The sequence below is a fragment of the Grampus griseus genome (assembly GCF_964374135.1).
Source record: "Grampus griseus genome assembly, chromosome: 9".
In the NCBI taxonomy this organism is placed as follows: domain Eukaryota; kingdom Metazoa; phylum Chordata; class Mammalia; order Artiodactyla; family Delphinidae; genus Grampus; species Grampus griseus.
The window spans coordinates 5,088,994-5,101,651 of record NC_139003.1 but is presented as its reverse complement, the minus strand read 5'-3'; the positions used below and the strand labels follow the sequence as shown (position 1 = coordinate 5,101,651).

The window sequence follows — 12,658 nt, the reverse complement described above, 5'->3', positions numbered from 1 at the left end:
CCAGAACTTTTAAAACATAATAAATGGACTCAATTGTTATGTTTAACAAGCGATTACATGGTTAAAAGGGGATAAGAAAACTGTAAGATCTATCTAGAATGATCTGTTTAGAACAAAGGACAGTGGAACAAAAGTATTAAAAAAATTTAAAAGAGAGGGTAAATGGTAACAAACACAGTGAAACAGTCTAATGAACATTTAGTTAGAAGAAACAAAGAATGATACAAAAGCAGTAGTTGAATATATAATATCTGAGAATTTTCCAAAGCTGATGAATACGTCAAGAAACCTCAAATTCCAAAATGTAGAAAGTATACAAAACCAACGAAATATAATAAAATTAGAAATGAATAACAAAAATCAAGGAGAAAATCCACACAAACAATTGGAAACTTTTTAAACTCTCTTAAAACAGCTCAGAAGTCAAAGAGGAGACCAAAACTACAATTAAAATACATTTAGAAAATAAGGATAATAAAAATAATATCGAAACCTAGGGAAAACACTAGGAATCATGTTAAAACAAAATCTAGCCTTAAACACCTTTTTTTTGGTTTAAGTAATTAATAAAAACTAAGTAAACATTTACTCCATAAGTTGGAAACGACATACACAAAAGTTTCTACAACTGATGATACAAATAAGTTTAAGCAAACATACAAATATTGACATAAATCATATTTTTATATATTAGTTATATACAACTGGAAGACAGGTGTTTTTTGGGTTTTTTTTTTAATGTATCATTTATAATAGCTCCCCTTCTCAGGGCTTTTAGTGAGAAGTTTTGCCTCCAGATCTGCTAAACTCATTCAAAAATAAAGAAGGATTAAATATCATGTCTAGACTTTCAGGTAAAACACAGTATCAGTTAAAAATGTCTCCACATAGAATTAAGGTACAGACACTTCGGGCTATGCAAAAACTCTAGAGAAATAGGCTTAGTGAAGTCTAATGATCAAGGCAGAACTTCTGAAAAGGGAGTTGAGGGTGGGTATTCACAAAGCGAAGAGTTGAGGTAATTCTTTAAAAAAGACCTGGATAATTGAGAGAGTGGTCTATATAGAGTGAAAGCCAAGACACGAGCATGCACCCAGTTTGATTATGTTCTTCCTTTGTGAGAAATGAGGTACCCTGGGCAAGACTGAAGTCTAGTATGAACTAAGAGTGCTGGATAAAACTGTTAACGATACAGTCTGAAGGTGTCATTTAACCTTGCGTTAATTAAAATATGGAAGGAAGGGGCTTCCCTGGTGGCGCAGTGGTTGGGAGTCCGCCTGCCGATGCAGGGGACACGGGTTCATGCCCCGGTCCGGGAAGATCACACATGCCGCGGAGCGGCTGGGCCCGTGAGCCGTGGCCGCTAAGCCTGCGCGTCCGGAGCCTGTGCTCCACAACGGGAGAGGCCACAACAGTGAGAGGTCCGCGTACCGCACAAAAAAATAATAATAAAAATAAAATAAAATAAAATATGGAAGGAAGGGTTCAAACAAATGCTCACCGACTCTAGACTCTTAAGAATGGAACTGATGTACCAGGGACAATCTGGGGAAAGTTCCCTCCGGTGGGACTCTGAAAAGTCTACAGCCTAGAAAAACTAACAAACTAAGTCAAAATTCTAATAAAAAATGTAAAGTTGGCCAGAGAGAAGAACAGTAGTTACCACGGGGTGGGGAAAATGAGGAGCTGTTGGTCAAAGGGTACAAACTTGCAGTTTTATAGAATGAATATGTCTGGAGATCTAATGTACCAACATGATGACTATAGTTAATAATACTGTAATACTTGAATACTGAAAATTTGTTCAGATAAAAAAAAGAGCAGAAGCTTTCAGACACAGCAGACATCATAACAAGTTAAGTTCTCAGGGATAAAGAGAAACACTACATAATAATAAAAGGGTCAATTCTCCAACAACACATAAAAATCCTTAACACATACATATGCACCTAACAACAGAGTGTCAAAATACATGAGGCAAAAACTGATAGAACTACAAGGACGAATATATAAATCCACTATTATATATGGGGATGTTAATAGCCACCTATCAAAAACAGATCCAGCAGACAAAAAATCTGTAACGACATAGTTGAACTCAACACCACCATCAATCAACTGGATATAATGCACATCTTTAGACTACTTCATCCAACAGTAGCAGAATACACATTCTTCTCCAGGTCAGATGGAACATTTACCAACAGACCAAATAAATTTGTTTCTGTGCCTTGACACAAATTTAAAATAATAAAAATCATACAATGTCTGCTCTCAGACCACAATGGGAATAAGGGAAATTCACAGCATTGAATGCATATATAACAAACAAGGCGGGCTTCCCTGGTGGCGCAGTGGTTAAGAATACGCCTGCCAATGCAGGGGACACGGGTTCGATCTCTGGTCCGGGAAGATCCCACATGCCGCAGAGCAACTAAGCCTGTGTGCCACAACTACTGAGCCTGTGCCCTAGAGCCTGTGAGCCACAACTACTGAGCCTGCATGCCGCAACTACTGAAGCCCACGTGCCTAGAGCCCATGCTCCACAACAAGAGAAGCCACTGCAATGAGAAGCCTGTGAACCACAATGAAGAGCAGCTCCCACTCACCGCAACTAGAGAAAGCTCGCGCACAGCAACGAAGACCCAACACAGCCAAAAATAAATAAATAATTTTTTTAAAAAAAAGAAGAATCTAAACTCAATAAACTAAGCTTCCACTTTAGGAAACAGCCTTGTCAACAGATGGTGCTGGAACAAATGGACATCCAAGCACACACAAAAAAAGAATCTAGACACAAACCTTACACTCTTCACAAAAATTAACTCAAAATGGATCACAGGGGCTTCCCTGGTGGCGCAGTGGTTGAGAGTCCGCCTGCCGATGCAGGGGACATGGGTTCGTGCCCCGGTCCGGGAAGATCCCACATGCCGCAGAGCAGCTGGGCCCGTGAGCCATGGCCGCTGAGCCTGCACGTCCGGAGCCCGTGCTCTGCAATGGGAGAGGCCGCAACAGTGAGAGGCCCACGTACCGCAAAAAAAAAAAAAAAAAAGGATCACAGAATGTGAAATGTAAAACTATAAAACTCCTAGAAGATAACACAGGAGAAAATCTAGATGACCTTGGGTTTGGCAATGGCTTTTTAGATACAACACCAAAAGCATGATACATGAGAGAAATAAATGATACACTAGATAGACTTCATTAAAATTTAAAATTTCTGCTCTGCAGAAAACATTGCCAAGAGATACATAAAGACAAGCCACAGACTAGAAGAAAATATTTGCAAGAGATGTATCTGGTAAAGGACTCTTATCCAGATTATATGAAGAACTCTTAAAACTCAAAAATAAGAAAATGAACAACCTGATTAAAAAATGAGTCAAAGAATTTAACAGAGTAGTGGAAGAAGATATACAGATGGAAAATAAGCATATAAAAAGGTATCCCTCATCATATGTTATCAGGGAAGTGTAAATTAAAACAATGAGATACTATTAAACACCTATCAGAATGGCCAAAATCCAGAACACTGACAACTCCAAATGCTGGTGAGGCTGTGAAGCAACAGGAACTCTCATTCATTGCTGGTGGGAATGCAAAATGGTACATCTACTTTGGAAAATGGTTTGGCCCGTTTCTCACAAAACTAAACATACTCTCACCATATGACCCAGCAATCATGCTCCTCAGTATTTACCCAAAGGAGCTGAAAACTTATGTCCACACAAAACTCTGCACACAAATGTTTACAGCAGCTTTATCCATAATTGCAAAAACCTAGAAGCAACCAAGGTGTCCTTTAGTAGGTGAACAGATAAACTGCTGTACATACATACAACAGAATATTTTTCAGCAATAAAAAGAAATGAGTTTTCAAGCCATGAAAAGAACCGTAAATGTATATTACTAAGTGAAATGAGCCAATGTGAAAAGGCTACATATGGTATGATTCCAATTATATTACATTTTGGAAAAGACAAAACTATGGAGACAGAAAAAAGAACAATGGTTGCCAGGGCTTAGAGGGGAGGAAAGGATGAATAGGCATAGCACAGAAGATTTTCAGGGCAGTGAAAGTATCTGTATGATACTATATTGACTGATACATGTCATTATACATTCTTCCCAAACCTACAGAATGTATACCACCAAGAGTGAACCCTAATGTAAACTACGGACTTAAGGTGAAAATACTGTGTCACTGTAGTTTCATCAATCATAACAGATGCACCAATGCTGGTGGGAGTGCTGATAAACGGGAGGCTATGCGTGTGTAGGGGCAGGAGGTAAATGGGGAGTATCTGTGCCTTCCACTCAATTTTGCTGTAAACCTGTAACTGTTCTAAAAACTAAAGTCTAGGGCTTCCCTGGTGGCCCAGTGGTTGACAGTCCGCCTGCCGATGCAGGAGACACGGGTTCGTGCCCCGGTCTGGGAGGATCCCACATGCCGTGGAGCGGCTGGGCCCGTGAGCCATGGCCGCTGAGCCTGCGCATCCGGAGCCTGTGCTCTGCAACGGGAGAGGCCACAACAGTGAGAGGCCCGCGTACCGCAAAAAAAAAAACAAACAACAAACTAAAGTCTATTTAAAAAACTATGCTAGTGGTTACCTGAAAGTATGAATGTGAACTGATATTTCTAAGCATGTATATACAGCCTCTCATCTATATAATTACTAGTATATCACTAGAATGGACTAACATAACTAATTCTCAACAGAAACAATATGATATGCATCCCTACAGCCTAGACTTTGATCTCTCATACTATTCTCCACTAAAAAGAACTAGTACTCTTACAGAGTAGGCAATTTCATATCCTGAGGCAGAGTATTAAAGATAGGCCTGAAAAATATTCTTGCCAACGAGCAATAGCTTTGAAACATTTTGAGATATTAAAAAGGATTAAGAAGCCAGCCAAAAAGGGGCTCCCACTAGCCACACAATGACAACTTCAGCAGTTTAAAAAAAAAAAAGGTTTAATTATAATTAGCTAAATCATAATTAACCAATTATAATTAACTAAAACAAGTTTGCAAAACCCTGATTATATAATGACTCTCAAAGAAAAGTGGAATTTCTCTCCTCAAGTAACTAGCACTTCATTCAAGTTGATTTTATTCATAAAGAAAAATGGACACAGAACTGGCAACAGTCGCACCACCTCCAAAAGAGAGGATTTTTCTTACCATAAAAACTTGTGAGAATTCTTGCTACTTTCCCAATGACCACTTGTAGGATACTCATTCCTATCACTTACCCTCACCCCACACACACACCTTAAAAGAGTACTCATTTTAATAAATACTCTTAAATTACTACAAATCGTTAAAGAAATGTGTCAAGGCACACAATTCACAGAGTAAGAGACCTTCCAATAAATCCTGGGCCTGGAGACGTGCAGAGATGTCAAAGTCTTGCAGTCAACTGGAATGTGCTTTTAAATTGATTAGAAATTTACGAAACTCTTTCTTCTCTTTGCTTGCAGGTTGGCAATTTTAACAATTGTTCTTTATCCTTTTCTTTACTATTCTCCTTGCCCTATGTGTTCACTAAAGGAACTGGACAAAGGTCTTTCCAAGCACAAAGACAGAGCAAAGACTAACACAATTGGCTTTATTTAACTTTCATACGGAAGGACAGGATAAATATACTCTCTCTCTCTCTCTCTCTCTCTATATATATATGTATGTATATATACACGGCATCAATGCCTATCATATGCTCATATGCCTAGAAGTATTCTGGGCACTGGGAATAAATCAATGAACAAAACAAATCCCTGACCTCATGAAGTTTATGTTTTAGTATGAAAGGCACACAAACAAATATGAATTATAATGTCATATCTGTTAAATACTAGGAGGAGAAGTAAAGCAGAAGAAGAGGATAGAGCACGACAAGTGCTGCTTTTCGACAGGTTGGTCAGGAAAGGCCTCTCCAACAAGACAGCACTGGGTAGAAATTTGACTGATGTACGGCAGAAAGTTCCATGAGTATCTGGGAGAAAGGCATTCTAAGCAAAGAAGACAAAAAGTTCAAGTGCCTGAAAAAGGAATATGGCTGGAGCCCAGAGAGCAAGGGGAAGACAGGAGATGTGGTTGGACAGGTAGCCAAGGTCAGTAGAGCTTGAAGATCATATATGGACTTTAGGTTTTCTTTTAAGTATCCCTGGAGGCCTTGAATAGTTTACAGAAGGGAAATAAAACACTCTTACTTTGGGTTTTAATTAAAAGCTCACTCCACTACTACATGAAGAACAAAACTAGAATGGAGTGAGAGTAAAAGCAGCAAGACCAGTTGGGAAGCTCCTGCAGCGGTCCACACAAGCAGTGGTGGTGACTAGTTCTGGAGTGACAGCAGAGGAGGAGATGAGAGGTGACTGAAATCAGGCAGGATTATCAAGGTAAAGCCCAAAGCATTTTCCAACAGGCTGCATATTTCGAGCCTGAACAATCCACGATGTCATTTACTGAGGTGGGAACACTGGACGAATAGAAGGTTTTGGGACAACAGTAAACAGTTCCACAGAAGACACATTAAGTTTGAGACCCTCTTAAGACATCGAAGAGGAGATGTTAAGAAGTAAGCTGAAGATACTGGTTGTGTTCAAAGCAAGAAAAGTGCTGGTAATATAATTTTTAGAGCTACCAGCACATACATAATATTTAAAGCAACTGAACTAAATGAGACCACCTAATCTGTGAGATGAGCAAAAGAGATCAGTGAGATAGGAAAAAGCAAGAGAATGTGGCGTCCTGAAAAAGCCAAATTAAAACAAAAAGTTTTCCTCCTGAAAATGGTTAGCTGTGTGAAAATGACACTGAATACCTCAGGAGGACAGAGACTGAACAGTGGTTTTGGCAAAATATGAAATCAAAACCACCTCTGGGAGAGCAGGAGGAAGAAAGCCTGACTGGAGTAGGGTCATGAAAACATGGTCAAAAATAAGTAACAACCATAAGTATAGACAATTCTTTCAAGGGCTTTTGCTATAAAGATGAGCAAAGGTGCAATATGGTAGCTAAAAGGGGTAGCTGACCACGAGAAGTTACTTATGTTTAAGAAGGGTGATACTGCAACAAATGCTAATACTAATGGAAATGATTTCACTGAGAGAGGAAATTCTTGATACCAGAAACCAAGGAAAACCGAAGGCGCAAACGGGACAGAATCCAGGACGCAGGTAGAAGAGTTGGCTGTAGATGACCCCAGAGACTTTTCATCCCACTTTAAGTTAGGAAGGTATAATAAAATAGATGGACAGAGACACAAGCAAGAAAGGAGATCTGATTGCGGATGAATGTGGAATTTCTTTCCTGATGGCTTCTATTTATTTTTTCATTGAAATAGCAGGATCATCAACTGAAAAATGAGGTGTCAGAAGTTTGAAGGGAGAAGAAAAGGTGGTGAAAGAATTATCCCTGATAATGGGAGAGGGAATTCTAAGTAGACTATAGTGAGTGAAGGATAGCAATCATGACCCACTTGAGATTTGAGGTCATAAATTTAAAATGCCACCAGTCAGCAAGTTTATGGTTTTCTCCAGCCCTTTTCGCTGCTAAAATGCAGAGTCTGAGTTTTGCTATGAAAGCAAAATAGTGGGAGGATGGCAAAGGAGTTTAGGGTGCATAACGGAACAGCTACAATACTGGATCACGGAATCTGAACTAGAAAAGGAGGCTGACAGACCCCATCAGTAAGATCACTGAGCTGGAGAATTCAGTGTGTCTGAAGAATTTCTGTGGCGCGGATATTAGGAAAAAGTGAGCTAGTGAAAGAAGAGGCATAGTAAGGACAGTTGAAACTGAGACTTTGGAAGTGAAACAGCAAGTGTCCTAGTAAGTGATACAGTGATAAAGGCTAAAGTTTGCCCATAAGAATGAGTGACTGAGGTGGGCTGGAGAAGAGGATTTTGAGGAAATCAAGGAGCTACAAGGTCTGGGTGTTGAATAGATTATTAAAATTGACAATGGGAGAAGGAGAGGAAAATGGAAAGGGACGTGCTAAATCTTCAGAGAACAAGACAGAGTACTCAAGGAGACTTCTGGTAAGTGCAACCAAAAGGGACCTGTGGACAGTCTTAGAGCACTGGCTTAAAGGGACTTGTAAGTAATCGTTACACCGCAAATGTCACTTAAAATTACAAAAAACTTTTCACAAGAAAGTAACGGTACAAAGTACAGAAAAAATTTAAATTAAGGGGAAAATCTATGAAAAATAACTAGTGGAGAACTTACATAAATCCAAGTTTAAAGTAATGTGGTAATGAGGGGCTTCCCTGGTGGCACAGAGGTTAAGAATCTGCCTGCCAGTGCAGGAGACCCAAGTTCGAGCCCTGGTGTGGGAAGATCCCACATGCGGCGGAGCAACTAAGCCCGTGCGCCACAACGACTGAGCCTGCACTCTAGAATCCACGAGCCACAACTACTGAAGGCTGCATGCCACAACTACTGAAGCCCGCACATCTAGAGCCCAGGCTCGGCAACAAGAGAAGCCACCGCGATGAGAAGCCCGCGCACCGCAATGAACAGTAGCCCCTGCTCACCGAAACTAGAGAAAGCCTGCATGCAGCAACAAAGACCCAACACAGCCAAAAAAAACATAAATAAAATAAATAAATTTATAAAAATAAATAAATAATGTGGTAATGAATGTACACCAAAGGGTAAAATGTAGAATTCTGAACTTACAAGCTTCTCTCCTGTCGCTCTTCTTAACTAGACTCTATGGGAAAAAGGAATGAGAACTGCAGAACGTTTGAAGGCTTTTCCAAGAATTACATGGATATAATAGCAACACATTTGACAACCAAAAGTATTTCATGGAAAATTATATTATAAAAGATAAAGCAATTTCTAATTTTCTCTAAAAACTGTATGACATTCTGTAAGCATCAAGGTGGTGACATTCAACATCAGAGAAAAAGCCTATCAGCTATGTCTAAACAACAACTGTAAAAATACTGACAATGACAGACCATCGCGCGTAGATATCCTGTGAACACAATATGAAACCTAGTCCCGTTGACAGCTCATTAAATCACTAACTTGCTGTAAACTTTGGAAACTACTTTGGGCAACCTATTCTATTTTCCTTTTGCAGATGCAAAACACACATTAGCTTATTTAAGGCACCTAAAAGTCCCATAGACTAGGAAGTATTTGCTCTGCTCTCACGCAGCATTTCACAGTATCATTTGCTAATGGAACATATTTTTTCCTCACATATATACTAACACAATAAACAAACACTAGACGGTTCATAAGCCAGACACCTCCCATGAGATATCATATGAATGGCCTGGAATTACTGTTTATTCCAGTTTTAATTTTGCTTTAATAAAATATTTCTCTACAGAGATTAAGCAATTTCTACTAAATCAGAGCTTTAGGGGAAAAAAAGGGAGAAAACTCAGTTTTATCACTTTGTCATTACTTATTAAACTACTCTAGCACGTGGAAGTTTTAGAACTCGGTGTATAGACGACAGCTAACTATATAAATTATTCTGTAAATTCTTAAATTTTTAAATTAAGTTTTGAAACCTGTTTCCACAGTATTTTCTGTTTCTGTTGTCTCCAGCCCATCCATGCTGTCCTCATCTTCCACTGTACTTTTTCCTCTACTTCGAGGCCTATGGACAAAGAAATAAACATATAATTAAATGTTACACATTAAATCTTAGAATTATACTCAAAATAAAGCACAAGTTGAAGGTACACAAAATAATTTAGGCAATTTTTCCCTTACTTTACCATATCAAATAGTAAATATCACACTTTACAGTCATTTTTCCCACATATTCAGCCCTTCCTTATACCTAAATGTGGGGACAGGCCCATATTAATATGTTTGTGTCATCATAACTCACTTCTGTAAGTATTCTCCAGGCTAGGTTTTCCCCTCTTTTACCAGACCTTGAGATCACTCCCTCTGTCTACAGTAGTGGTTTTGTTTTTTTGTTTTTTGTTTTTTTGTTTTTTGGGGGTTTTTTTTGCGGTACACGGGCCTCTCACTGCTGTGGCCTCTCCTGTTGCGGAGCACAGGCTCCGGACGCGCAGGCTCAGTGGCCATGGCTCACGGACCCAGCCGCTCCGCGGCACGTGGGATCTTCCCGGACCAGGACATGAACCCGTGTCCATTGCATCGGCAGGCAGACTCTCAAGCACTGCGCCACCAGGGAAGCCCTACAGTAGTGGTTTTTAACTACCTAGTGGGTTCAAAGTTCACACACCAGGTTACACCTCTAGATCTAATGAAATTGAGGAGTGATGCCCAGACGTCTGCATTTTTAAGACACCTACCCCTTAAGGAGAAAGTGAGGCACACTCCTGCAAACCACCCCCACCAAAAAACAAAAAATCTAACTATTAAGCATGATCTAATCACACTTGCCTTACAAGTGTGATGGATTTTAATTTATAAACACTTCAGTAAAGTAAAATAAACGTAAGAGTCATGGTAAGACCAGTTTGGTGCTTTGTGACCACCTATAGGGGTGGGATAGGGAGGGAGGGGATATGGGAAGATATGTATACACATAGCTGGTTCACTTTCTTACACAGCAGAAACTAACACAACATTGTAAAGCAATTATACTTCAATAAAGATGTTTAAAAAAAAAAGAATCATGGTAAAGTACAATTCTCTTACCCAATGCAATTAACTGAAAAGACCTTTAAAGTTTTTGAGGTCTCATAAAGGATAGAAGTCAGTCAAAAACAGTTTTTAAACACATAAAATAAGAAAGAAAAAATAAAGATATTACATATTAAAAAAAACTTAGAAATTGACAAAGCAGTATTCAGATAATTTCAGAGCTTTAAATTATTTCATTACTTAAAAAGAAAAAGTACAAACGAACACAGTATTTATTTGAAAAATACTTAAAGAGTTGAAAAGAATAGAGAAAAATAATATGAAAAGGTAAAGCAAAAAAGACTTTTAAATAACAGGAAACCTATTTAAATCTTTTTTTTTAATTTTATGTATTTATTTATTTTGGGCTGCGTTGGGTCTTTGTTGCTGCGCGCAGGCTTTCTCTAGTTGTGGGGAGCAGAGGCTACTCTTCATTGTGATGTGTGGGTTTCTCACTGCGGTGGCTTCTCTTGTTGTGGGACACAGGCTCTAGTCACGCGGGCTTCAGTAGTTGTGGCTCGCAGGCTCTATAGCACAGGCTCAGTAGTTGTGGCGCACGGGCTTAGTTGCTCCGCGGCATGTGGGATCTTCCCGGACCAGGGCTCGAACCCATGTCCCCTGCGTTGGTAGGTGGATTCTTAACCACTGCGCCACCAGGGAAGCCCTAAATCTTATTTTTAAAAGGATATTAATCCATCAAAACCAATAAAGGAGATATAAAAATTTTTTTAAGTTAAAGCAATCAAAGTCCAAATAGTTTTATAAGTGCAATACTACACACTGTCAAAAAGTCATCCTCGGGCTTCCCTGGTGGCGCAGTGGTTGAGAGTCTGCCTGCCGATGCAGGGGACATGGGTTCGTGCCCCGGTCTGGGAAGTTCTCATATGCCGCGGAGCAGTTGGGCCCGTGAGCCATGGCCGCTGAGCCTGCGCGTCCGGAGCCTGTGCGCCGCAACAGGAGAGGCTACAACAGTGAGAGGCCCACGTACCGCAGGAAAAAAAAAAAAAAAAAGTCATCCTCATTCCACAGAAAAAAATTAAAAGGAAATAACTGAAGCAAAATCCTAACATATCCAAAAAACTATGGATGAAAAGAATACCAATAAATATAATGAGAATGCAAGTATAATTTAATATTAGAAATTTGCCAATATAACACACCAAGTCAAGCAGCCAAAACAGCATCATTCATGAGGGGAAGGCGGAAAGTAGGCAGAACAAATAAGAGATGACAAAAACTTGATGGGAAAGGGTTATCAGGGCAAGGTTGAGTTTATTGTTCATAGAAAAAGAGAGAATAATTATTTTTAGATTTTATTAAGGCAAATAGTTATGTTTAAGTAGTAGTAGTTATGTTTAAGTTATGTTTAACTTAAAAAAAAAACTTTAGAGGGACTTCCCTGGTGGTTCAGTGGTCAAGAATCTGCCTCCCAATGCAGGGGACATGCATTTCGATCCCTGGTTGGGGAACTAAGACCCCACATGCCTCAGGGCAACTAAGCCCGAGCACCGCAACTACTGAGCACGCAGGCCACAACTAGAGAGCACATACACCACAACTAGAGAAGCCTGAGCACCACAGCAAGGAGCCCCACCTCAGCAAAGGATCACGCATATGCCGCAATGAAGATCCCACGTACCACAACTAAGACCCGACGCAGTCAAAAATAAAATAAATATACTTATATTTCCATATTGCATTCATATGCTCCATCATCCATTAAGGGTGATAAAGGACGCTAGAATTTGTAGAACAGAGTACGCAGTAGGAGCGAGCTGTGCAGAGAAAAAGCTCCAGAAATCTGCATAAGGGTACTCTTGAGTTTTTACCTGAATACCAAACTGTACAGTTGTGGTATAAAACCTCACAAGGCTGAAAAGGAACAGCTTCCAAGGAAAGAACCATTACAGAAGAGCTGCAATATGAACAAGTCCCAGAGCTCACAGAGAGCCAGGAATCAAACATGTTCCCTTTAGCCAGAGTGCCAAGACCTCAATGACTATATATAATGTATTTGG

The 12,658-nt window shown here is 39.7% G+C and overlaps 1 protein-coding gene across 16 annotated transcripts in view; it reads right to left on the bottom strand.

The window, feature by feature from the left end:
* The window catches only part of KMT2C (lysine methyltransferase 2C), a 294,524-nt gene that overhangs the window by 208,063 nt on the left and 73,803 nt on the right, over window positions 1–12,658 (bottom strand). For all 16 annotated transcript variants that reach the window (XR_014297239.1, XM_082662534.1, XM_082662543.1 and 13 more), the window contains exon 2: window positions 9,548–9,636. Coding sequence is in view for 15 of the 16 variants with exons in the window: in XM_082662534.1 (XP_082518660.1) it covers window positions 9,548–9,636 (89 nt within the window). In the remaining variant the exon portion in view is untranslated. The remainder of the gene's footprint in view (window positions 1–9,547; window positions 9,637–12,658) is intronic.